This window comes from Peromyscus eremicus, chromosome 8a (assembly GCF_949786415.1).
Source record: "Peromyscus eremicus chromosome 8a, PerEre_H2_v1, whole genome shotgun sequence".
Classification (NCBI taxonomy): Eukaryota; Metazoa; Chordata; class Mammalia; order Rodentia; family Cricetidae; genus Peromyscus; species Peromyscus eremicus.
This window is the reverse complement of record NC_081423.1, coordinates 42,366,663-42,392,304: the sequence shown is the minus strand read 5'-3', so window position 1 is coordinate 42,392,304 and position 25,642 is coordinate 42,366,663. Positions and strand designations below refer to the sequence as shown.

Sequence of the window (25,642 nt, the reverse complement as noted above, 5' to 3'; positions counted from 1 at the left end):
GGAGGGTGCAGAGGAGAGCTGAGGAATGGTGGATGAGTGTGGGTGCAGTGGGGGGTGGGAGGGTGCAGAGGAGAGCTGAGGAATGGCAGAAGGAGAGACAAAGTCCTTCCGGATCCACTATCACAGGAGGAAAGCCTGACAAGACACGTTGGGACCTTCTGGTTTTAAGATGGTCAGCCAAAGTGGCATGGTGACAAGGCACAGCAGTGGTTTTCCTCCTTGGTCTAGTCTCTCTCTCTCTCTCTCTGCTCTGGGAACCTGACCAGGCCCTTCTTCTCAGGGCCATTCTTGAGGGTAAAGAGCACAGATCTCAGTCCACTCCATATGCGCACATCTTGGCCCTCAGGCCAGTACCTTGGACAGTGATCTCGATCTCTCTCTCTCTCTCTCTCTCTCTCTCTCTCTCTCTCTCTCTCTCTCTCTCTCTCTCTCTCTCTTTCTCGCCAAGTGTCTGCTCACCCCATACTCAAAGGTGCCCATACAGTCCATCTAGTGCCAGCAAGGGCACACAGACGGCCATGGTCTGCACCTGGAGAAGAGAACATAAGCTGATTCCTACTGCAGGCGAGGAAGGGGGCACCTCTGAGCCAGACTAAACAGGTCAGCGGCCCAGAGAGGAAAGGCTCACAGCTACTGAGAGCAGGAGCAGTCCCCAGCCTGAACCAGGGCTGGCCTTCCTGTGAACATGGGACCTATCATAAGCAGGTGTGCACGTAAGAAACCTACCCACCCAGCCCACAGGCCTTATCCACACCAAAGAGAGAAAGGCTGAAGGAGCAAAGGGCAGGCCCTTCCCTCATGGGGTGCACACGGGGACACAGACTGCACTAAGGGCAAACATGTGGCAGCGTGTGACACAGGTTTCTTGAGTGTTTCAGGAGACAGGAGAGGCCAGCTCTGTGGGGAGTAGACCCCAGGGACATGTGGTTGGGAACCTGAAAACCGTGAGTTGGGACTGGAAGTGCACTTGATGGGACATGAGCATCATTTGGGGCCACCGTAGCTGTGAGAAAACTCTCTTCTTCCCTCATCATCAGTTCCCAAAGAGACCTAGCCAGTCTTTCTTTTAAGTTGTGGTTCAGAAAAGTTGGCTGTGGTAATGCCCGTAATCCCAGCAGTAGGAGTCTAAGGATCATTAAGTTCCAGCTTGGACTACATAGCCAGTCCCAGGCTAGCCTCAGCTACAGAATGAGTCCTGATAGTGAGTGTTTCTGAAGACAATGGTGATAACCAGGTGTGGTGGCCCAGTTTTAATCCCAGCACTCGGGAGGCAGAGGCAGGTGGATTTCTGTGAGTTCCAGGTCAGCCTGGTCTACGGAGTGAGTTCTAGGACAGCCAGGGCTACACAGAGAAACCCTGTCTAAAAAAAACAAAACAAAAACAAAAAATAAAAAACAGGGGAAAAAAGAGAAAATATTTGGAAAAATGACTGCATGTGTACTGAACATGTGTGGACTTCCTGCATCAGCATTCTGTGAAGTATAGTGCGACACTCCACTGTGTTAGTATCACTGTCTTCTAGGTTTGGTGTATACTGAGGGGTATTCAGACTGTGTGCAAATACCATGCTATTTCATACAAAAGAGCCAATGTGCCTGTGTGGGGGGTGTGGTATGGTGTTTGTGTGTGTGTGTGTGTGTGTGTGTGTGTGTGTGTGTGTGTGTGTGTGTATGTGGAGGCCAAAGGTTGATGTTGGGTGTCTTCCTCTGTCACTCTCCACCTTCGTTTTGGGGACAGAGTCTGTCACTGAACCCAGACCTCACTGTCTAGACTAGCTGTCTCTATGCCCCCTCACTCTCAGTTCTATGGTTACAGGTGTATGCCAACCTGGTTTTTACATGGGTGCTAAGGATCCTATCTTAGGACCTCATGCTTGCCTGGCTGACACTTTACCAACAGCCTTCTCCCCATCCCCTCCTCACACTTTGAGGACATCTGCTTTTATATCTCGGGGTGAATAGTCCAACATGGGAAGGAATTAATTTAGTACAATTTTTTATGCCCTGCCTTGGAAGCTGGTGTTTCCCCCTCCCCCAGATCTGACTGTGCCCCTCCTCAGGGAAGACCGGTACCATCTGCTCTGGGATCCGTTGAGACCCCTTAGCAACCATCCTCATCCTGTACTCTCCATCAGTCTCTGTATCCTCCAGTGCCTTCAGAAGCCTGAGCCACAGCCTGAGGGACCTCTACAGAGCAGGAATGCTTGGACTGGTTTTTGCACACAGCAAATTGTGACAGCTTGACATCTGATCCTCATCTTAGGTACATGGTCCACAGCATCCTGTCTCTAGGTGTCCCTCATGGCAGAAGCAGCATCAGGCCCAGCATATATACATAGCAAAGTGTCTCTTTCCAGAGATGGTTTCACTAACTGCCTTGTCTTCCCACCAGGTCCTTGGCTGTGGGGCCCCAGTACTCCTCCCTGAGCACTCAGCCCATCCTCTGTGCCAGCATCCCAGGTCTGGTGCCCAAGCAGCTTCGCTTCTGCAGGAACTATGTGGAGATCATGCCCAGTGTGGCTGAAGGTGTCAAGGCTGGCATCCAGGAGTGCCAGCACCAGTTCCGAGGCCGGCGTTGGAACTGTACCACCGTCAGCAACAGCCTGGCAATCTTTGGCCCTGTTCTGGACAAAGGTACCCTGGGAGGTTAGGGTCATCTCTATGTGGGCATCACAAGGCCTTCCAAACTCCACCTGGCTGGGCTTCTTCCCTCCTCCTCCCAACTAATGCTTCAGGAGAGCCTCTGGGGAGCCGGGGGGAGGGGAGAGTGCGGGGGGGGGGGGGGGACCCACAGGGTGAGAGAAGCTTGGAGTGTGTTGGGGAGGGGGGAGGTATGCCAGCCAGCAGGGCTGGGGGCCCCTGGGCTGGTTTGGAAAGGAGAAAACGGCAGGAGGGCTGGGTGTTGGTTAGCTGCTGGCAAAGAGCAAATTATCCTAAAGTGTAGTGGTTAAGGCAATAATTACCATGTGTTGACCTCTGGCTGCCGAGGGTCAGGGGCTGGGCTGGCTCTGCTTCCTGGTGCATCCCATCCACATGTAGGTCCACGTGAGGCTGGCCCAGCACCAGGTGCGAGAGAGGGCGCTGACTGGGGCACAGACTTCTTTCTGTGGCTTCTGGGACTCAGGAGAGAGACAGAGACAGAATCAGAGAGAGAGAGAGAGAGAGAGAGAGAGAGAGAGAGAGAGAGAGAGAGAGAGAGAGAAGGAGAAACAAAGACATGGAGGAGAAACAGGGACAGAAGGAGAGAGAATACACACCAAATGAAAGCTTTCATGCCTTAAAAAAAAAGGAGGGAAATATATAATTTAAATCACTTCAGAACATAGAATCTCAGCACACTTAGCACACCCACAGAATTGCGACACGACCACTTCTAATTCCAAAATATTTCCATCATCCCAAAAGGAAGCCCCAAGCCCATTATGCGGTGCTCCTGGCAACCACTGGTTTGCTTCCTGCCCCTGTGGTTTTCTTGTTCTGGACATTTCCTTTCTGTGTAATTATGCTCTCTGTGGCCCTTTGTAGCTGGCTCCTTTCACTGAGTGTGAGGTTTACAAAGTTCGTCTATGTTGCTACACACATCATTCCTTTTAATGGCTGAATACTATTCCATTACATGGTGTGTGGGTGTGTGAGTGTGTGTGTGTGTGTGTGTGTGTGTATGCGTGTGTGTGTGTGTGTGTATGCGTGTGTGTGTGTGTATGCGTGTGTGTGTGTGTGTGTGTGTGTGTGTGTGTACACCTTAGAATTTTATATGTAAAATTGTATATGTATAGGATGATGTCATCTGTGAATTTCATTTCCTTTTCTTTTATTCTGTAGGCATATAGTCATTGTACTGGGTTTTAAGAGGACATTTTCATGCACATATAGAATGTATTTTGACCTGACCTAATTCTGCTGCCCAGGACATCATTCCCCTGTGGAAGCAAAGTGGAGTGGGTAGGCCAAAACTGTGAGCAATGGATGTCCGTGTTTCATGAGCCACCCAGCCTCAGGTGCTCGCTGCAAAGGCCAAAATGCACTCAGCCGCTTTGTGACCGCTGCCTGCTCCCCCACACACACCACTGCCCCAACCCTGTGCATCTATCTGCTGGATGCTCCCACACTTGAGGTACAGAATGGAACAGCAACCAGGGCTTTGCGAGTCTGGCTTGGAAGCAGGTTCACTGGACACTGTCCTCAAGGAGAACAGTGTTGCGGAGAGGGGGCTGGGGCTGGGCACCTGTGGCGGTCTCCTTGTGACCTTGAAGGTGTTTAAAGCCTTCCTTCCAGTCAGGACAAAGCAGAAGACAGCGCCAGGAGCCTTTGGGGTGCATTTACTTTGATTCCCTGCCTTCCACTGCCAGCAATCTGCTGTTAGTGTAGCTCCGCCCAGTTCTATCAGCCTCCATTCTCAAGCCAGCTGTTCACCTCATAGAATGACGTCATGCCAGCAGCCCTGACCCTATGGTTCCTCTGACCCCCTTTCACCTGACATCATGACCCCCCATTGGTTTCCTTTCCTGGTGACATCCATCAGCTCACTCCCAGGAGTGTCAGCGTCCCTATCTATAAAATGGGAAAGTAATTGCAGCCTGCAACTTCAGAGCTTCGAGTCAGGCTAATTACACAGTTACTCCCCACAGGAACAGCCACTGCTGTAGACAGGGGAAGTTAGGGTCCCAAGAGTGATGCGGTTTACCGAAAATGGCATATAGTGTGTGTACGTGTGGTCCATCCTGTGTATTCTATGCCTGTGCAACAACACAAATGCTAGTGTGTACACATGTCTTCCTACATGGCTGTGTACAAGCCGCATTGTGTATTTTGTTGTTTTTTGTTTGTTTTTGTTTTGCTGTGACAGTGTACCTGATACAAACGATTTGAAGAGGGAAGATCTATTTTGGCTCATGGTTTCAAAGAGTTCAGCCCATGGTTACGTGGCTCGGTTGCCTCAGGCAGGGCAGCCATGAGGTGGTTGGAATGTGTTACAAACGGCTTCTTACTTCCCTGGAGCCAGGAAGCAGAGAAAGCAACAGAAAGGGCCCAGGGATGAGGATATCTTTCTGGGGCATGCCCCCAGCATGCTTCTACCCTCTGGCCCCAACTAGGCTGCGTCTCTTTAATACACCAAAGTATTATGACTCTGTCCAATCTGTTCATTAGTTCCCAGCCGAGGATCTGATCACCTCTCATTAGCTCTTCAGCAGGCAAACACTTCATTCCAAAGCATCACAGTATTGCGGCAGTGGTGTGTACATGCCTATGCACACGTGGCTTCAGGATGGGGCTGCACTCACCTGTGAATCCATATGTGACTGCACACGGTGGCGTCTGGGGTTTGGTGCACGTGCACATGTATGTGGGGCATGCACGTGTGGATGTTCAGTGTGAATGCAGAGCAGCTGCTTCTTACATGGGTCTCCATGCCTTGTCATGGCCATGGTGCCCAGGCAGGAGACATGTGTATCACATACAGGGGACTCCAAGCCCAGCGTGGGGGTTCTCAGGACCTTGCTTCTCCAGATAAGAAGAAAGCAGAAGGGACTTTGGGGAGAAGGAGGAAGCCTGTCCCACTTGAAGCCACGGCAGGTGAACAAGGATGGCTGTGTTGCATGGGTGAGGTGTCTAACATTTCCTAATACCTGTGGTTGGAATCTGAAGTGTCTTCCACAGACTCACATTTTGAACACTCAGTCCCCAGCTTGTGACCTTATTTTTGAAGGCTGTGGAGCCTTTAGAACCTGGGGTCTTGGCTGGCAGGAGCAGGTAAGAGAGGCTGGCCTTTGAAGGTTCCAGTCTGTAGTCTGTGCTGCAGTGAACAAGCCTGGCTTCCGTTACCACAGACAGAGCCTCTCTGGGATGGACTAAAGCAGCTGGAATCCTGAGCTGGAGGATTCCAAAAACATTCTTTTCTGTTGAGCATCTTATCACAGTGATAGTAACTTAGACATCTTGTTAAGATCAATCCATGTGAGACCTTGGGCTTATCACTAACTACAACATTTACCTCCAGCCCCATGATGCCGAGGTGTGTCTCTCACAGGAGCAAGGAGGGGACCCATGTGACCTACCAACCATGTTAACACTGAGGAAGTAATGAACTTCTACATTCCCATCGCGGGCAGATGGGGTTGAGGATTCAGGTTCCCCAGTTCCCCAGCACTTGTTATTGTTAGTTTCTTGTAGCCGCCTTACTGGGTGTGAGCGTCTTTTCTAGAACTTTGCAGTTATATGTGTCCCCTTTTGAAAAATATCTCTTCAGTTCTTTTATTTGTGTTTTAATAGAGTTATTTGTATTTGGTTTGGGTTTTGGTTATTTGTAGGGTTTTTTTAAACACAGTTTTGCTTTTTCTGTGTGCTTGTATGTGTGTGTGTATTAATATTTATACCTTAGCACATATGTGAAAGTCAGAAAATAGGGATCTGCTCTTTCTTTCTATGATGTGGGTCCCAGGGATTGAACTCAGATCATCAGCTCCTTTACCCACTGAACCATCTTGTTGACCCTATTTAGTTTTAAGAGTCCTTTATATATAATAGAAAGACTATAATATAAATACATATATAATATAAATAATATATAATATACAGGACTCATACAGACATGTATACATATGCATATACTATATAATCATCAATCACCTCTCAACAGTCTTTCAGCAGGCAACACTTCATTGCAAGCCCCTCATCCATTATATAACTTGTGAATATTTTCTCTCATTCTGTGGACTCTTTCTCTATCCTTGGCACTGGGTCTCATGCAGCCCAGGCTGGCCTTAAGTTCCTAATATGCTTGCCTCCACCTCTTGAGTGGAGATTAATAAGTATATGCTCCCATGTTTGGCTTTCTTTTCAACTCTCTTGAAGGTGTCCTTTGAGGCACAGAATTTTTTTTAATATCAATTTTGGGGGGCTGAGGAGATGGCCCAGTTGTTGAGAGCACTGGTTGCTCTTCGCGAGGACTTGGGTTCGATTCCCAGAACCCACATGGAGAGTCACAACCATCAGTAACTCCAATCTCATGGAATCCCGCTCTCTTTTCTAGCCTCTAAACATGAAGACAAAACAGGCATAGATAGAACATTTTTTAAGTTTTTTTATTTTAGTGTGTAACATGTGTGTGTTTGTGTATGGGTTTGTGAACCTGTGGGAGGGTGCCCTTAGAGGCCAGAACAGCGTTCAGATCCCCCTGAGCTGGAGTTACAGGCAGTTGTGAGCTGCCCAGTGTGGGTGCTGGGAACTGGACTTGGGTCCTCTGTGAGAGCGGTACACGCTGTCAGCTGCTGAACTGTCTCCCCACCCTCCTGCAAGAGTTTTAACTTGGATGGCAATTCCCCAACTCTCTCTTTGGCTTTTGATCTCTAAGAAAACTGCTGACCCTGAGGTCATGGGTGTTTGCTTTTTTTGTTTGTTTGTTTATTTGGTTTGGTTTTATGGTTTTATGGTTTTGGTTTTTTTTTTTTTTTTTTTTTTTTTTGAGAGAGGATTTTTCTGTGTAGCTCTGGTTGTCCTGGAACTCACTCTGTAGACCAGGCTGGCCTGGAACTCACAGAGATCCACCTGCCTCTGCCTCCTGAGTGCTGGGATTAAAGGCGTGTGCCACCCCTATGCTGGCTACAGAAGCTTGTTTTTACTACATGTTCTTGTAAGAGTCTTATAGCTTCAAGGCAGATGTGATGGCACGTGGCTTTATTCCCAGAACTTGGAAGGCAGTGATCTCTGTAATTTCAGGAACATCCTTATCTATATAGTGAGTTCCAGGCCAGTCAGGGCTATGCGGTGAGATTCTATATTTAAAAAAAAAAAAAAAAAAAGGTAGAGTCCTATAGCTTTAACTCTGACATTTAAGTCTATGATTTCATTTTAATTTTTTAAAATTATTTATTTTATGTGCATGGGTATTTTATGTGCATGTATATTTGTGTACCACACACCTGGTACTCACAGAGGCCAGAAGATCCCCTGGGACTGGACTTACAGATGGTTGTGAGCTGTCATGTAGAGGCTGAAAATTGATCCCAGGTCCTCTGGGAGAGCAGCCAGTGTTCTTGAACACTGAACCATCTCTCCAGCCCTATTTGGTACTTTTTGAGTTAATTTTTTTATTTTATAATTTAATTTAATTTTACATATCAGCCACAGATTCCCTTTTTCTTCCCCCTCCTGACCCCCCCCCCGCGAGTTAATTATTTTTATTTATTGTGTGAGAATGGGATCCAGTTTCATTCTTTTCCACGTGGAAATGCAGTTATTCAAACAGCACTTGTTGCAGAGAACGTTGTTCCCTCATGGTCTTGGTTCATTCATCAAAAATCAACTGGCCCTATGTGCACGCATTTATACATAAATTGTCTGCTCTGTTCCGTTGGTCTGTATGTCCATCTTCAATGTTCCATTGGTCTGTATGTCCATCTTCATACCAGTGCCATGCTGTTTCCATGTCTGTAGATTTGCAGTGTTTTGTTGTTTTGTTTTGTTTTGTTTTTTTAACTCAAGATTGTTTTGGTTATTTGAGGCCATTTATATTCCTTATGCATGTTAGGATCCACTTGTAACAGTTTTTTAGACTTATTCATTATTTTTGTGTATCAATATTTTGCCTGCATGCATGTGTGTGTATCATGTTGTCGTCTTGGTGCCCACAGAAAAGAGAGCATCGAATCCCCTAGAACTAGAATTATAGACAGTTGGGAGCTGCCATGTGATGCTGAGAACCGAACCCAGAGCTTCTGAAGGAAGAGGCAGTCCTCTTAACTCCTAAGCTGTCTCTCCAACTCCCATGTGTAAAAATGCTTAGGGATTTTAGGGATTGTGTAGTGCCTGGAGGAGGAGCAATACTGCCACACTAACAGTGTTAAGTCTTCTGATCCATGAACATGGGATACCTTCACTCACGGTCCCATTTCCCTTCAGTGACACGTGATAGTTTCCATCTATAAGTCTTGTACATTGCCTTTGAAATTGTTCCTAAGCATTTCTTTCATCTTTGTTCCATTGTAAATGACATTCTCTTCTTGCGTTTTTTGTTTGTTTGTTTGTTTTGTTTGTGCATTTGATTTTGGTTTAGTTTTTCAAGACAGGGTTTCTCTGTGGAACAAAGCCCTGGCTGTCCTGGAACTTGCTTTGTAGACCAGTCTGGCCTCAAACCCACACTCAAAGAGATCCACCAGCCTCTGCCTACTGAGTGCTGGAATTAAAGATGTATGCCAATGGGGCTGGAGAGATGGCTCCATGGTTAAGAACACTGACTGCTCTTCCGGAGGACCTGGGTTCAGTTCTCAGTACCCACATGGCAGCTCACAACTGTCTATAACTCCAGTTTCAGCGGATCTGACACCCATGGCAAAACACCAATGTACATAAAATAGAAATAAATAAATTTATAAATAAAATAAATAAATAGGAAAAAAAGATTTGTACCACCACCACCTAGCTCTTTCTTCTCTTTCTTAAAATAAATTAATTTTATGTGTGTGAGTGTTTTGCTTGCACATATGTCTGTGCACCACAATCATGCCTGGTGCCAAGGAGGTCCCAAGAGGGCACCAAATCCCTTGTTACAAACAGTTGTGAACTGCCATGTGGGTGCTGGGAATTGGACCTCGGTCCTCTTCAAGAGCAACAAGTGCTCTTTACTGTCTCTCAGTCCCATCCTGCTTTTCTCGATCTGTAGACCAGGCTTCCAACTCACAGAGATCCATGAGCCTTTCTCGATCTGTAGACCAGGCTCCTGACTCACAGAGATCCACGCGCCTTTCTCAATCTGTAGACCAGGCTCCTGACTCACAGAGATCCACGGGCCTTTCTCGATCTGTAGACCAGGCTCCTGACTCACAGAGATCCACGCGCCTCTGTCATCCACGAGCCCCCAGCTCACCATTGTTTGTTTACTTGTCCGCTCTTGTGTTTGGATTGTTGGTTACTGGGAGGCAGCATACAGCTGTGTGCTGTACAATTGACCAGCTGTTCTGTGACCTGGCTGAAGTTGTTCATAGGCTCTGGCAGGTTTTTTTCCTGTTGATTCCTTGGACTGCTCTACACATGGGATGATTTCACCCTTTCCTTCCACTCCGGATGCTCTTTACTCCATTCCTTGCTTCCTTGGTCTGATGTCCAGAGTGAGCATCCCATTTTCTTAACCTTAGAGGGACTGCTCTCAGCCTGTTACCACAGACAGTGATAACTGTGGATCTACCCAATTTTTTAATTTTGTACATTCAGGAGTAAGAAGCCTTTATACAAAGATAAGAAGATAAAATAAAGGTTTTTTATAAAAAGATTTTATTTATTTATTGTATGCATATGGACGTTTTGCTTGCATGTATATGTATCACATTCATGCAGAGCCTACAGTGGCCAGAAGAGGGCGTTGTATCCTTGGAGCTAGTGTTACAGATGGTTGTGAGCTACCGTGTGGGTGCTAGGAACAGAATTTGAGGCCTCTGGAAGAGCAGCCAGTGCTCTTAATGGCTGAGACATCTCTCAAGCTCCTGAAGCGTCTTTTAGTGTGTGTGTGTGTGTGTGTGTGTGTGTGTGTGTGTGTGTGTGTATGTTATTTGTGTGTGTGTGTCCACATGTGTACAAGTGTTTGTACCAAAAGAGGTCATTGGATCCACTGGAGCTGGAGTTACAGACGATTGTGAGCTGCCGTGTTAATGTCGGATCCTCTGCAAGAGCGGTACATACTCTTACCTGCTGAACCGTCTTTCCAGTGCTGAGAGAAGTTTGTTTGTATGAAATAATCCATTCTTTCGATCTTTTGGAATTATACCAAAAATTCTATGACAATCTATTATGAAAAGGTTTTTAGATGGGCCAAGGTGGTACACATCTTTAGTTCCAGTACTTGGGAGGCAGGAGCAGGTGGATCTTTGTGAGTTGGAGGCCAGCCTGGTCTACATAGCAAGCTCCAGGCCAGCCAGAGCTACATTGTGAGAGCTTGTCTCAAAAAAAAAAAAAAAAAAAAAAAAAAAGTTTTCTAAATTCATGAGCACACGACTCAATTTCATTTTTAATTAATTTTGAGATATCACCTTACTATGTTGCCCAGGCTCTTCTTGAATGCCCCAGTTCAGGCAATCCTGCTGCCTCAACCTTCCAAGTAGCTGAGGCTACAGGCATGAGCCACCCATTCATCTTCCTTCCTTACACTTTATGGGAAACAGAACTGGAAGAAACCAGAGTTTCACAAGCGGCTGGAGCTAGTGGCGGTGCCCCTTTCTTGGTTTCTAGGGCAAATTCTCCAGGGCTGAGCACATTCTAGAAAGATCCAGAAATCTTCCAGAACCAGAGCTGGGACATGACAGGAGCTCTCCAGTGGGTGTAGTATATATATGATAGTAACCCCTCATCGCACACTGCCGGTGCGCACAGCCCGTGTGCATGTGATCTGCATTCTATGGGCACACCCAGGTGTGCTCTAGCATATGAGTGTGTTGGTGCTGCAAGACAAGGTCCTGGGGCCCGAGGGTATCTTGGAAGGCTTCCCTGGGGAGATGGCACTTAGTCTGGACCATGAGGAACTTGCTCCTTTTCTCTCTTTCTTTAAGCGTGCATAGACAGTAGTTCCCAGGAGCTGTTTGAGAAATCAACATCCGTAGCCGGTTGAATCCTAAGACTTACCTGAGGCCAACATTGTGGTACATGTTTTACAAGTCAGGAAACTGGGGCAAGAGAGGAGCTTCATCAGCCTGGTCCCAAACTCTCCAGGCAGACAGTGAGGTGATCACCCTGGGGAGACCCAGGGGTGAGAGGAGAAGGAACAGGAAGGCAGCAGGCCTCACCAGTGTGATTAAACGGTTTCTGGCATGGCAGGAGCCTGTGAGGAGAGTAGATACAGGGTGAAGGAAGGAGACAGGCTATTACCCCATCACACTCATATTGTTGGGTGAGGGTAGAGGAGCTGCAGGGTGTTGAGGGTGTCCCCAGGAGGCTCTTGAACAAACACACCAGGCTGTCTAGGGACAAGCAGCTGGTGCAGGTACGCGGTCCTGCCCTAGAGAGCAGATAGTCATGTCAGCGTTGGGGCCAAGGGCTGCACCTGCCCACATTCCTCTGCCTACCTCACCTCCTAGCAGCCGCCTTCAGGATAGAGCCTAGGCTCTCTGGCTTCAGGATCCCATCCACTTTCCCTGGCAGCACCTGAGGATTTCCTGCTGGAGAGCAGCCTGTACCCCTGCACCCCTGCACCCCTGCACCCCTGCACCGCCCTCTGCAAACGTGTCTTAGCCCCTCTCAGTGTGCTGCTTTCTCCTTTCACTCTGTTCTCTCCACTCCCCAAAAGCCCCATCCTCCCCCTCCCATGTCCCTCTCCCTATGCCCCGCTCCCCGTGTCCCCCTCCTTGGTTCTTGTTCTTCTTTTCTGGTGGCCAGGGGAGGAAGGAACCCTCCATGTGCCCCCAGAAGGGCTGGCTCCAGAAGCCCTGTGCCCCCCACCCCCTGCCTGCCCGCTGGCCTCAAAGTAATCAATCTGATTGGATTAGGGTCAGGGCAACCCTAATCATGTCAAAGGTTACCCTAGGCTTTGTGGCAGGGACCACAGGGGTGCCTGGCCACCCCTGCCGAGGTGGCCTCTGTTGAACAGAGTTTAACATCTACCAGCCAGCCGTGAGGAAAGGAGCCAGCCTCTTGCATGCATGTATGCATGTATGTGAGATTGTGCACCCATGTGTTATATACAAATGTGTGTGCATGTGTTTTATATACGCACGTGAGCATGAGTGTCTTAGGTGGGCATGTGCACTTGTGAATGTGTTTAGTGTGCATGTTAGTTAATATGTCTGCATGTGGGCCGTGCACGGCCTTGTGTCAGTGTGTATCTGTGTAGCTGTGCCTTACTTCCATGGGTATGTGTGTGAATAGATAAATGTGTGTGCTGTGTATAAATGTGTGCAGGTGTGTGCACGTGCCAGTGTGCATGTACATTTGTGCACCTGTGTGTGCATTCATGTGTATTGCATATATGTATGTAGATGTATGAGTATATGTGCGCTCCCATGCTTTGTATATGCACATGTGGGTACCCAAGTGTCTCTATGTGGGTGTGTCCATGTATACTGTGCATATGTGTGTGCACTGAGCATGCATGTGTGAATGGGGGCTTGTGTGTACACATGGCAAAGGGTGTGCTCACATCTGACCCAATACCATCCACCTTGTATCTGCCTGGCCTAAGATCCAGGTGCTACATTGAGCCTAAGGAAGCTCCAGCCCCCGATGCTGAGCTGGATTCTAGATTGCTCTGCACCTGAAGGTAGCAGGGAGCTACCTGCCTTGGGTCAGGAAGCATTTGAAGAATTTTGAGTACAGGATGATTATGAGCAGTTTATATGGCAGGCCCTGGACACTTGGAGGCATGCGCTAGGTGACTCCCGACTTGACCTCCGGCAAGGTGAAATGGGTGGGATGGTTGAAAGCGGGCAAAAACTGGGCAGAGCCAGCCTGTCCAGAGTCAGGGTTCACAGGATGAAGGTCAACAAAACAGCTGGTCCAGCTAGGAGGCTAGTGGGAGGTGCAGAGGACATGGGGCCCAGAGTCCGGGAAGCAGGCTCTTAAACATGTGGCCTTGTAAGGGGACAGACTCTTTTGGCTGAGTGAGACTTTTGCATCTAGGAAATAAAGGAGCATGGCCTGAACCCTGGAGCCCACAGCTGTGGAAACTGGGGTCTCTACCTGCCTGCATACTGAGATGGCCATGCCTAGGGGTCCTCAGAGGTTCCTGGGCCTAGATGGCTTCCCTATGAAGGAAGGACCTAATCTACCCATGGTTGCAGCTCTGTAGCCCTAGTGGAAGTGGTCTCCACTGGCCCCTAAGGGCTCCAGGGGGCTTGCTGCCCATGCAGGCAACCCCTATTCAGTGTGAAGTCTTCATTTGGACCACACTGACCTGGACAGTGTCTCCAGCCTGAGCCTCTTACCTTGTGTTGGGTGTGGTCCACCCCTCCCTCCTGAGACACACCTCCAGGCCAGCCACACTCACACCACATAATGACAGGACTTCTGTTGGGTCCCCAGGACCTCTGAAGTCAGAACAGGTGGCAGAGGTGGGCGCTTATGGACCTTAGACTCTCAGTGTCTGCTGGGTACTGAGATCCCTGCCCTTGGCCAACCCAAGGAGGAACTTACTTTCTTCCCAACTTACTCCCCGCTCTACTTGGGGTCTGAGCAGGGAACACAGCCTGGTCCCCTCCCCTCCCCCAGGCAAGCCCCCTTCCTGATGACTGGCCTCAGCATCGTGGCCCCTCAGGGGGTGGTCCTCCACCTCTCTGTGTGTGCTCAGCCTATGGAAGGACCAGCTCCAATGGGGCCAGCCAGCGAGACAACCGGAGCCTAGGGCTCTGGAGGGACAGAAAGGGCAGCTTTTTAGGGAAGCAGAGTCCCCAAATCCAGGTTGCGACCCCTGACCCCCCCCCATCCGAAAGTGTTACCATTTACGATGCGTTGGGGGTGGGGGCTCCCCTGGCTCTGGGGGCCTCTCCGGTATATCATTAACTCTCCGCTGTGGGAGGGGGGACCCCGGCCGACATCCCACTGAGCTCGGCTCGGAGCACAATGTCCCTGCGAGGACGACAAGATTAAGCACAAGGGAAAAGTGAAAATGCTGTTGGCGATTCACACGCCCTTCGGGGTGTTGAATTAAAGCGTCTGAAAGAGGATTTCCCCTCGCGCCCGACGGCGCGGCGGGCAGCGCATACTTCCAGGTTGCTATGACTGGCCGGCGATCGCCTAATCACCGGCCAGGGGGAAATTCATATAAAATATCGCTGGCCATTGTGGGGCTAACGCGGCGTGACAGTGTCGCACAAAGCCGGATTCATCAGCCCCAGCAGGTCAGCCAGGCGCCCGGCCGCGCGGGCCCGGGCGGTGTCAGGGGCCGCGGCCACGGTGGGGCACCGGCGCATTCCGCTCTCAGGTGGCTCCGGGGCCTTTTGTGCCGCCGTGTGATTACCAAATGCCACCGCGACACCCCCTCCGGGCCGCCCGGCTCCTCGAGGCCAGGAAAAGGGCCTGGGGAAGGAGGGACGGTGGGCAACCTCGGAGGGGAGGCGCCAGGGCGGGGCCTGGGGCTGCACGGATCCCCCTGTCTGCCCTCAGCCTGCTGTGCTGAACGCTGGAGGGGGAAGGGGTGCCCACCCACTGAATGTTCTGGAAGCACTCTCAGACATCAGGATGGGAATGGGAAGGATGGTTTGTCCTTCCACAGGGTGACAGGAGACTGAAGCTCCCAAGCGAGTTGGTGCTCCCACGGCAAGCAGGCTCTGGCCAGTCTGAGCAATTATGACTGTGCCATAGTTGGGCTTTAAGAGGACCGGCCTTCGTCTTCCTTCTTCCTACCAGTGGGCAGGGGAGTGAGCTCTCATTTGGAGTCTGGAAATTAGGAGGACAGGGCATCATCTGGAGGGAGGTGCCTGACACACTCAGGCTAGGCTGGTAATCCTAATCCTTCTGTGTGTCTCTGGAGGAGTGTGGTGGGCGTACTGTGCAGTGTGGCATAGGTAAGGTGACCCCTCTGTCTCCTGGGATTCTATGGTTCTAGCCTTGTGTAGGGTAGCTTCAACAGGGTTAGCTAGCCCTGAACACATACATAGCATAACATACTATCCTAAACATATATGCACCAAACTTTGGTGCTCCCAATTTCATAAAAAATGTACTATTGGATTTGGAGATACAGACTAACATCAACCCATTAATAGTAGGTGCTTTCAGTAAACATACACACACACACACACACACACACGCACACGCACACGCACACGCACACGCACACGCACACTGTGACACTGGATGACTTTAAACTGATCCTCCTGTTTCTCCCTTCCAACTGCTGGGATTAAGAATGCACCACCATTGAAGGCTGGAGAGATGGCTCAGTGGCTAAGAACAGCGATTGCTCTTCCAGAGGACTCGGGTTCAAGTCCCAGCACCCAAGCAGCAGCTCACAATTGTAACTCCAGTTCCAGGAGCCCCAACACCCTCATACAGACACACGCATGCAGGCCAAACACCAATACACATAAAACTGAAATAAGTAAAATAAAAAAAAAATGCACCACCATGCTCAGCTCATACCTGGCTCTTGAGACAGACACCTTGCAAATGACTCATCTTGCATTTCTAGTTCTGAGCCTAGTTAGTGCTCATTATGGACTCTCATATTCTGGATAGTTGGGTGGTTGGGCAAATGGGTGGTAGGTGGCTGGAGGAATAGAGGATAATGGATGGGTGGATAGATGGATGAATGGTGGGTGGATAATGAGTAGATGATAGGTGGATAGTAGACAGATAACTGAATTATTTGGTGGAGGATGGATGGATGATAAATAATGAAACAGATGAATGGAAATGCAGGAAACCTAGATAAGTGATACTTTGCTTAAACCCACTAAGACCACGGCAAGGCTAGTCTCTGAGATTGTTTCTTCAAGGAGAATTGGGATCTGGCTGAAGAGGCGCTGACCTCAATTCCTAACCCTCCCACCTCAGCCTTCCTGATACTGGAATTACAGGCATGACCCGTGACACCTGGCTTGGAATTTGCTTCTCTGGTAGAACAATTCCTTCAGGGTCTGAAGACAGTAGGAATCTCTAGCCCCCAAAACGCATTTCAGCTCTGCCCCAGATGACTCCCCCAGATCGGCAGCACTTGTCTGTAAGAGTCCTGGCTTAGTAGCCCGTGGGCACCACCTCTTCATCTGGCTACTGCCTGAACAGATTCAGGAGTGAGGTACACTTTCCTCACCCAGAAGCCTTTACCTTTATGCTGGCCACCTCTGCTGAGTCAACAGAAACTGAAACCTCTGACAGAGGCGCTGCTGTGGAGAGAACTCTGCTGTGATGACTGGGCCACTGTGTCTTCCCCAGGGATCGTGGGAGAGCCCTGTTCCCATTCACTCTCTGCAAGGGAGATAGCTCTGGAGCAGTGTTCATTCACGGTGTTCTTCTAAAACCCTGTAGGAATCCAGTGAAAGTAATGGATTTCCTCTCTGTTCCCAAGATCCTTGAAATTATGGGCATACTGTATTCATCAAAACTGTGATCTTGCCAGGCATGGTGACACACACCTTTAATACCAGCACTTGGAAGGCAGAGGCAGGCAGATCTCTGTGAGTTCAAGGCCAGTCTAGTCTATACAGTGAGTTCCAGGACAGCCAGGGCTGTTACACAGAGAAACCCTGTCTTGAAAAACAAAGCAAAAACAAACAAACAGACAGACAGACAGACAGACAGGCAGACAGACAGAGTTATCACGAAAGGCAGCCCGACTTGATGACCCACTTTGTGCCTCCGTGTCCCTTGAGCTCCATTATCCCTCCATTCTTCACTGCCAAGATCATTGTTTTGTAGGAAGGACCGTAATCTGGCTTTAGCAGTTGCCTCCCAACCATCAAGTGGTTTATAGCAAGAAAATCTAGAAGACAATATAGTACTTCTTGGGAGGTAGAAGGTATCTATTCACTGCTAGGAATGTAAACTCCATCCCTTGCTTCAGGTGATGTCTACCAGATGGGTGCAGTGATGCACTTCTGTAATCCAAGTGCACAAGAGGGAGGCAGGAGGATCACAGATTCCAGGCCAGCCTGGGCTATGAAGACCTGAAAAAAAAAAAAAAAAAAAAAACATCTGGGTGGTGGGGGTGCGCACCTTTAATCCCAACACTCTAGAGGCAGAGGCAGGTGGATCTCTGTGAGCTCAAGGCCAGCCTGGTCTACAGAGTGAGTTCCACGACAGCCAAGGCTACACAGAACAACCCTGTCTCAAAAAAAAAAAAAAATCCCAAAACAAACAAACAAAAGGTATGTGCCAGATTTCTCCAACATTTCCCCTCATAATTAACTGACCAGTATCTTGGGGGGGGGGGGGAGGAAGCTGCTTAACAATCCGTGCCTGCAGCTCTCATTCATCCTTTTTTGCCATAGTGTACGTTCATCTGGCCTGTGGGCTTGCAGCCTGCAGCTTCTCTCCTGGCCTCCCAAATGGAGTTTTTGGACCTGTCTGTAGAGGCTTCTGGTCTTTATTTCTTCCCCAGCCAGTTGAAAGTCAGCTCCAGAGCCTGCCCTGCCCTGACTTGATCAGCAGCCTCCCTCACCTCCTCATTTGACACTAGGGGAAACTGAGGCTTGGTGGAAAGGGGGCACTTTCCAGCTTGCTGGTGACAGAGCTGAGTAAGAATGAACTGTTGTCCGCTTGAAGTTGAAGCTCTGTGCGGCTCTCTCCTCCTCCTGAGCGCCCTTCCCCTCAAGTGTGTCTACCAGTTCCCGGCTGTTTGCTTGGGTCCTGATAAGCAAGGGAGCCTAAAGCCCTTGTTCTGGGCAGGGCCAGGGCAAGGCCCAGAGTGTTGGCCCTTATCTTTTAGAGCCAAGAAGGGAGGGGGAGGGGCACTGGGGTGACACTTGGGCTGGATAGGGTAATCCAGGACTGCCTGGAGACATGGAATGTGAGGGTGCAGACAGAGAAGTAGAATTCTGAGTCGCACCCAAGAGAAGGTAGCTCAAGGCCCCTGGCCCCAGACTCAGGTTCTGTGCAGAAAGACAGAGGGAGCTAAAGCCTTTGAGGCACCATGAGTGGCTTGGCTCCTTCAAAGATAAAATAGGCTGCACTGGAGATGCAGCCCAGGTGGTAGAGTCTTTGCCTAGCATGGACAAATCCCCCGGTTCCATTTCCAGCACTACTTAAAACTAGGTGTGGTAGCACACAGCTGTAATTCCAGCACCTGTGGAGTTCAGGGTCATCCTAGGCTACACAGTAAGCTGCAGGCAAGCAAGTCCCTGCCTAAAAAAAGAAATAGAAGAAAAAAATAAGGATAGGGCTAAGTGGAGGGCAGGAGGGTGAGTGGGTGTGTCTAGTGAGGCTCGTGTTTACTCTCAGGCACCTCAGCTCCAGGCCATCCCTGGACTGAACATTTGTATTCAGAGAGGAAAACAGGGTGGAGGGCTTTTCAGGAATGCTGGAGCTGGGGTGGTGGTGTCGCATGACTTTAATCCCAAGACTCAGGAGGCAGAGGCAGGTGGGTCTCTGTGAGTTCGAGGCCAGCCTGGTCTACAAAGTGAGTTCCAGGACAGCCAGAGCTGTGGCACAGAGAAACCCTGTCTCAAAAACCACACACTCACCCCCCCCACCCCACCCTACCCCTGCCCAAAGAAAATGCTGGGAAAGAGTGGAGTGTCTGTTCTGGTTCCATTCAAGAACACACAGTGCAGAAGAGTCTCAGCTGGGCTCTGCCTCCCCAGGGTAGACTTATTGCCCCAGCCCAGGACTTCTGCCCTTTCCCCTGATACCACAGATATGGAAGGGGTAGCTTGTGTTCTGGAATGGAAATAAACAGTGGACCAGATACAGACCCTGCCCTTGGGAAGGATCTGGGCTAGAAATTAATTCTAAGCAGACTGAACTCCTGTGGAGGAATAGCCACAGCTGGCATTTCAGGGAGCCAGAGGCCACATGTCGGGTGGACAGTGCCCAGGACCTTGGCTGCCATGCTGCAGAGCAGAACAGGGGCAGCTTTCGTCCAGGGAAGAACAAGCCTGACTATGGCTAGAAGCCAGTGAGTGACTGAGAAAAGGAACACAAGACCAGCAGCGACGAAGCTTTACATAACCTTAGGAGGGCCCTACATCACACTGGCACGGGGCACAGAGCTGGGCAGCTGTGTGCATGACTAGTAGAGGCAGCTGAAGGCTGAGTGGCAGTCCAATTGGGAGCTTCTCTGTGGTTCTGGTAGAAGATGGACTCTGTGCCTATATTCTAGTGTCCAGAGTGGCTGTTTCTGGCCAGCCGGCTTCCTCTGGGAAGTAGTGGGAAGAGGCTGTGCTCCTAGGTGGCTGCAGTAGCTGTCCAGGCTCTGACAATGCCCCAGGTTAGGAACAGAACAGCTGGAGTCTGCAGAGGGCCATCCAGGCAGAGGTGCAAGCCCACAGAGAAGGCCAGCGGCTCCGAGAGGTCTTGGCCAGCCAGCTAGAGGTAACCACAGCTCACACTGTGTTCTTAGTATGAAAGGAAATGTGAGTTCTTCGATCTCTGTGTGGATGCATGCTTAACTTTGTGGGCAAGTCTGAGTGTGTGTGTAGTTGTTCACAGTTCCTCTGTCCCTGCCTATTTGGGCTTTGGGACACACAGAGCTCCACGAGTTTAACCTCTTAGCTACGGCTTGTGGAAGCATGAGAAGTCGTTACTTGCTTGTCTCCTAGAATGACAGCTCCCTGTGTGTGGAGGAGGAGTTGAGGACAACTCTCTGTGAAGACTCTCATAATCTCAAGAGGTGACTGGGAGTTTCTATCCAGGAGCTCAGTGACACCACCCCACTTCTAACAGAGGGTCCCCAGTCCAAGAGAGCCTGTGTGTAGCTCCCCCTGCAGGCCTGTGGGGCTTTCAGTCTGGAATGGTTTCTAGATAGGTTTGTAAAATCTCTGCCAGTCAATGTATCTGATGCATGTCCCTCTTGCTCAGAGCACCATGTTTATCACATAGCAAGCACTCGGCACACCTGTATCTGGTGTCAAGTAGAGGAGAGGATGCCTTCTCTCAGTAAGCAACTCTTATTCACTGTTGGAGGAGGTGCAAATTAATACAGCCACTATAGAAATCTGTTTGGGGATTCTCAAAAAATTAAAACTAGAACTACCATATGACTCCACTGTTTCACTCATGGACATATACCCAGAGAACTCCAAACTCTACCATGAGAATATTTGCACCCCAGACGTTTATTGCTGCTTAATCACTATAGCAAAGACTTATTAGCCTAATTGTCTATCAACAGATGAATGGATAATGAAATTTTTGTGTGTATATAGAAAATGGAATACTATTCACCTCTGATTTTTGGGGTTTTTTCTGCCTTTTTTGTCAATATGAGCTGATTGATCATTTCAAGATCCATTTGTGTGATTTGTCCTCTCAGTCTGAGGCCCCTGGTCCAGACCTGTAGTGGATGCCTGCAGTCAGAGATAACACCAAAATCTAGACTGTTGTTTTCCTGTATATGCTCACCTGTGATAAAGCTTCATATACGTTAGACACAGTAAGATTTAATGGCCAATCCAAACAGAACGGCTACAGCCTAGCTGTGGTGGTTTACGTCTCTCTCATTGATAAGTTTTCTTTATGAGCTGTTGGGCTACATGTTTTTGTAGCTGGGTGTTAACAAAGCTAGTGTGAGTTTCTTCTCTCCTCCTCCTTCTGAGTTCCACCGTGGATTTGTTCGTACCAGTCTTTACAACTTCAGCATGTGATTGCTCTTTCCTTTTATTAAGTTGAGAGTTTTCTCTTACTCTGTGGCTTTCCTTGGGCATATCCAGATTGCCAGTTTCAGAGCCACCATTAGGTAAAACAAGAGTGACTTTAGCCACAAGCATTGTGACGTTGAACCTGGCAACTGTCTGTCTGATCCCCAGGCAACCACTGAGAGACTATTCTCTACACAGTGGTTAGGTATGTCTTAGTAAGGAACAGCACAAGACAGTGTGAGACTTCACCACACTGCTCAGAACAATATGCAACTTAAAAACTTGGGTTTGTTTTATGGACTTTTCCTTGTGTATGTGGTGCTGGGGTTGGAAACTACGGCCTCTCAAATGCTAGCCAAGCAGCCTCCCACGAGCTCTCTAGGCCCCCAAATGTTCCATTTAATGTTTTCAAATCGTGACAAGCTATGGGTAACTGAAGCCTCTGGTAAGGCCCTGTATTGCCAAACTGACTCACATGATGGACATTTTCCTTCCACCCTCCTCCTGTGCAAGGCTGGGTTTTCTTCACTCTCCTGACTGGTCCCGTGCTTGCATGAGATAGCACCTTATTGGTTTGTTTGCATTGCACTCTGACACGTGGTACTGAGCACCAGGCTGTGTACTTCTGGAACCCTAGTGTGTTACCCAGGATTCTCTAGAAAAACACAAGTGACAGGGTGAATCTCTCTATATATTAAAACAGGATTTATTAGAGTGGCGTACAGGCTATGGTCTGGCTAGTACAATGACTGTCTTCCAACAGAAAGTCCAAGAATCCAACAGTTGGCTGGATGTCTCAGCTGGTCTTCAGTATACATAAGAGTCCCAAAGAAGTCAGCTCTAACCCCAGTGAAGGAATGGACTTGCCAGTGAGAGAGAGCAAGCAGGCAAAAAGCGAAGCTTTCTTCCGTGTCCTTTATATAGGCTGCCACCAGGTGCAGCCCAGATTTAGGTGTGTTTTCTGACCTTAAATGATCCAATCAAGAAAAATTCCAGGCCATGGTGGCACACACCATTAATCTCATCACCCAGGAAGCAGAGGCAGGCAGATTTCTGTGCATTCTAGGACAGCTTGGTCTACACAGTGAGTTCCAGGACAGCCAGGGCTATGCAGAGAGACCTTGTCTTAAAAAAAAAAAAAAAAAAGCCAGGCAGTGGTGGTGCATGCCTTTTATCATAGCACTCTGGAGGCAGAGGCAGGTAGATCTCTGAGTTCAAGGCCAGCCTGCTGTACAGAGCAAATTCCAGGGCAGGCGGCCAGGGGTACACAGAGGAACCCTGACTTGAAAAACAAATCAAAAAATTCCCTCAAAGGTATATCCAGCAGATTCAGCTTTAGTTAATTCCAGATATAGTCAAGTTGATAACCAAGAAGAGCTGTCCTAGTTGGTCTTGAACTCAAAGCAATCCTCCTGCCTCAGTCTTCCAAGTACAGGCATTAAAGGTGTGTAATGAGTTCTGGTTTAAAAATCTTTTATTACCTTTTATTTTTTTATTTTCAATATTAACTTATAGTGTTAAAGATTTAATTTTTCTTGTGCTGAGACAGGGTCTCATGTAGCCCAAATTAGCCTTGAACTGTCTGTGGGGGGTCTCATGTAGCCCAGGTTAGCCTTGAACTGTCTGAGGCTAAGGCTGAACCTGAAGCCCTGCCCTTCGGTTTCCACCTCTGGAGTGATTGGGATTCTATTATAGACCTGTGCACCTTCACCATCTCATTCCAGCCAGGGCTGGGGCTTGATCCCAGGGTACTTCGGCATGCCAACCTGGTTCTCTACCCACTGAGCACATTATCATATTTTATTTTATTTATCTGTTTTTTTTTGAGAGTCTCATGTAGCCCAAGCTAGCCTCTATGACCTTGAATTTTTTAATCTTCCTGCTTCCCCCTCCCTGATGCTAGAAGTACAGAGTGCACAACTATTCCCAGTTTATGTGGTACTAGGGATAAGGTCCCAGGGCTCCGTGCATGCTAAGCAAGCACTCTACCAACTGAGCTACACACCCAGCTCCTATTTATTTTTATTATATTTTATTATGTATTTAAGGTGCTGTGTGATATTTCAGTATAGGACTACATTTAAAATGATCCAATCAGGGTTCTTAGCATGCTCATTGAGAATGTTCAGAATCCCTTTTAAGCTATATTTTTAAAATACAATCCATTTTCCACTATCCTCATACTACTGGTCAGTAGCATACCAGAACTTTTTCCTCCTCTTTAACTGGAATTTGGACCCAGTGATCAACCTCTCTCCTTCCTGGCCTCTGCCAGCTAGCCCACTCTACTTCCTGCTAGGAAATGAAGGCTTTTAGATTCCACACCTGTCTTTCTGTGTCTGGCTCATTCACTTCCTATAGTGTTCTCTGGGGTTTGTCAGTCTTGTTGCAAGTGGCAGAATCTCATTCTTACTTGTGACTAAATAATATCTCATTGTGCATACTACGGAGCTATCATAAGCTATCATTACCAAAACCATACAGTGCTGGCATAAAACAACAGACACAAGGAATAAATCCACGTTTTTACACCAAATTGTTTTTCAGCAAAATGTATGAAGAACATACATTCGAGAAAGAACAATCCCTTTGATAAATGGTGCTAGGAAGCTGGATATCAATATCCACTCATGGAAGAATGGAACCAGACCCTTACCTTCTACACACAAACACCAACTCAGTGTAAGACCTGAAATTACTGTAAAACAAACAAACAAAAAAAACAAAACAAAACAAAAAACCTAAGGGCTGGGCCTGATGATGATGCCTTTGATGCCTTTAATCCCAGCACTTAGAAGGCAGAGGCAAGCATATCTCTGTGCGTTTGAGGCCAGTCTGATCTACTTAGAGCATTCCAGGCCAGCCAAAGCTCTATAGTAAAACCCTACCTTAACAAAACCCTGGCGCTTGCATGCGCGCACGCGCACACACACACACACACACACACACACACACACACACACACAGAGGAGAGAGAGAGAGGAGAGAGAGAGAGAGAGAGAGAGAGAGAGAGAGAGAGAGAGAGAGAGAGATATGCATGCACTTACGGAAGACATTTGGGGCATTGGTGATTAGGGCCAATATTCTTCAGAAGCCCCCCTAGAAGCACAATGGTAGGATCCTGTGTGTACTGAGTTCTCCTTTCTCAGCCCTGGTTTTGGGATTCCTGCCTTTTGGACTGCGGCCCTCCTCACCTGGCCTCCATAACCCTCATCTCCTTCCTCTGCAGCCACCCGGGAGTCAGCCTTCGTCCATGCCATTGCCTCTGCTGGAGTGGCCTTTGCAGTGACACGCTCCTGTGCAGAGGGCTCAGCCGCCATCTGTGGGTGCAGTAGCCGCCTCCAGGGCTCCCCGGGCGAGGGCTGGAAGTGGGGCGGCTGTAGCGAGGACATTGAATTTGGCGGAATGGTGTCTCGGGAGTTTGCTGATGCCAGGGAGAACCGGCCGGATGCCCGCTCTGCCATGAACCGTCACAACAACGAGGCTGGGCGCCAGGTATGTACACAGAACCCCAGGGTTCCAAAGCAAGAGCTGCTTTTTCCTTGGGGTGCCCACAGGGGCAGAACAGGGTGGGAGAGAGAGAGGGGGAATATGTTATCAAAGGAATGTGAGAATCTGGAGCAGAACAGGGAAACATGGTAACAGAGCATTGTTCAAGGTCCCTTCCTCTGGCTATACCTGGGTATAGCCTTTTATTTACCTTCTTCTGGGTATCCCTGGACTTCAGGGGCTGATGCGGAGATTTCAGGAGAAGGGGAAGGTCTGAACTTTCACACATAGATAAGTTTCACTGCAGCTGCTTATCCTCAAATATGCTTAGTGTCCCTCACATACAGCCCTGCTTCCCTTCTCAGAGCACGAGTGTCCAGATAGGTAGTGCTCAGTGGTATAGCAGAGCCAAGAACTGAGTCATCGACTGAAGAGGGACCTCGCACCACCCAGGAATGTCTGTCAGCTATCTTGAGAAACAGAGCTGACTACGGAGGTGAAAACAGAGACATTTCTTGAAAGTGTATTTTACAGGCATTTTAAACTGGGTATGGTGGTGCAGGCCTGTAATCCCAACACTCAGTGGAGGCAAGGCAGGAGGATTAGACATTCAAGGTCAGCTTCTATTGCATAAGGTTTAAGGCCAGCCTTGTACATGAGACCCTGTCTCCAAAAGCAACAAGTCAGTCCAAAAGCAAGCAAGTCAGCAAGCATGCATTTCATAACTGCTGGCTCCTCTGCACAGCTCCTGTGGCCAGGCACCTGCCTGTCCTTCATTGTAGCAGACATTTGGAGATGCCAAGCATGCCTGAGGACAAGTTATCACAGTGAAACTTACCTCTGTACATCAGTAACTTCAGACCCTCAGACTTTCCACCTCTTTCTTTTTTTTTTCTTTTTCTTTTTTTTTTTGGTTTTTCGAGACAGGGTTTCTCTGTGTAGCTT

The 25,642-nt window shown here is 48.8% G+C and overlaps 1 protein-coding gene across 1 annotated transcript in view; it reads left to right on the top strand.

Moving 5' to 3' along the window:
• The window catches only part of Wnt3a (Wnt family member 3A), a 46,283-nt gene that overhangs the window by 13,009 nt on the left and 7,632 nt on the right, over nucleotides 1–25,642 (top strand). The window contains exons 2-3 of the mRNA XM_059270773.1: nucleotides 2,392–2,633; nucleotides 24,438–24,703. Of these exons, the coding sequence (XP_059126756.1) occupies nucleotides 2,392–2,633; nucleotides 24,438–24,703 (508 nt within the window). The remainder of the gene's footprint in view (nucleotides 1–2,391; nucleotides 2,634–24,437; nucleotides 24,704–25,642) is intronic.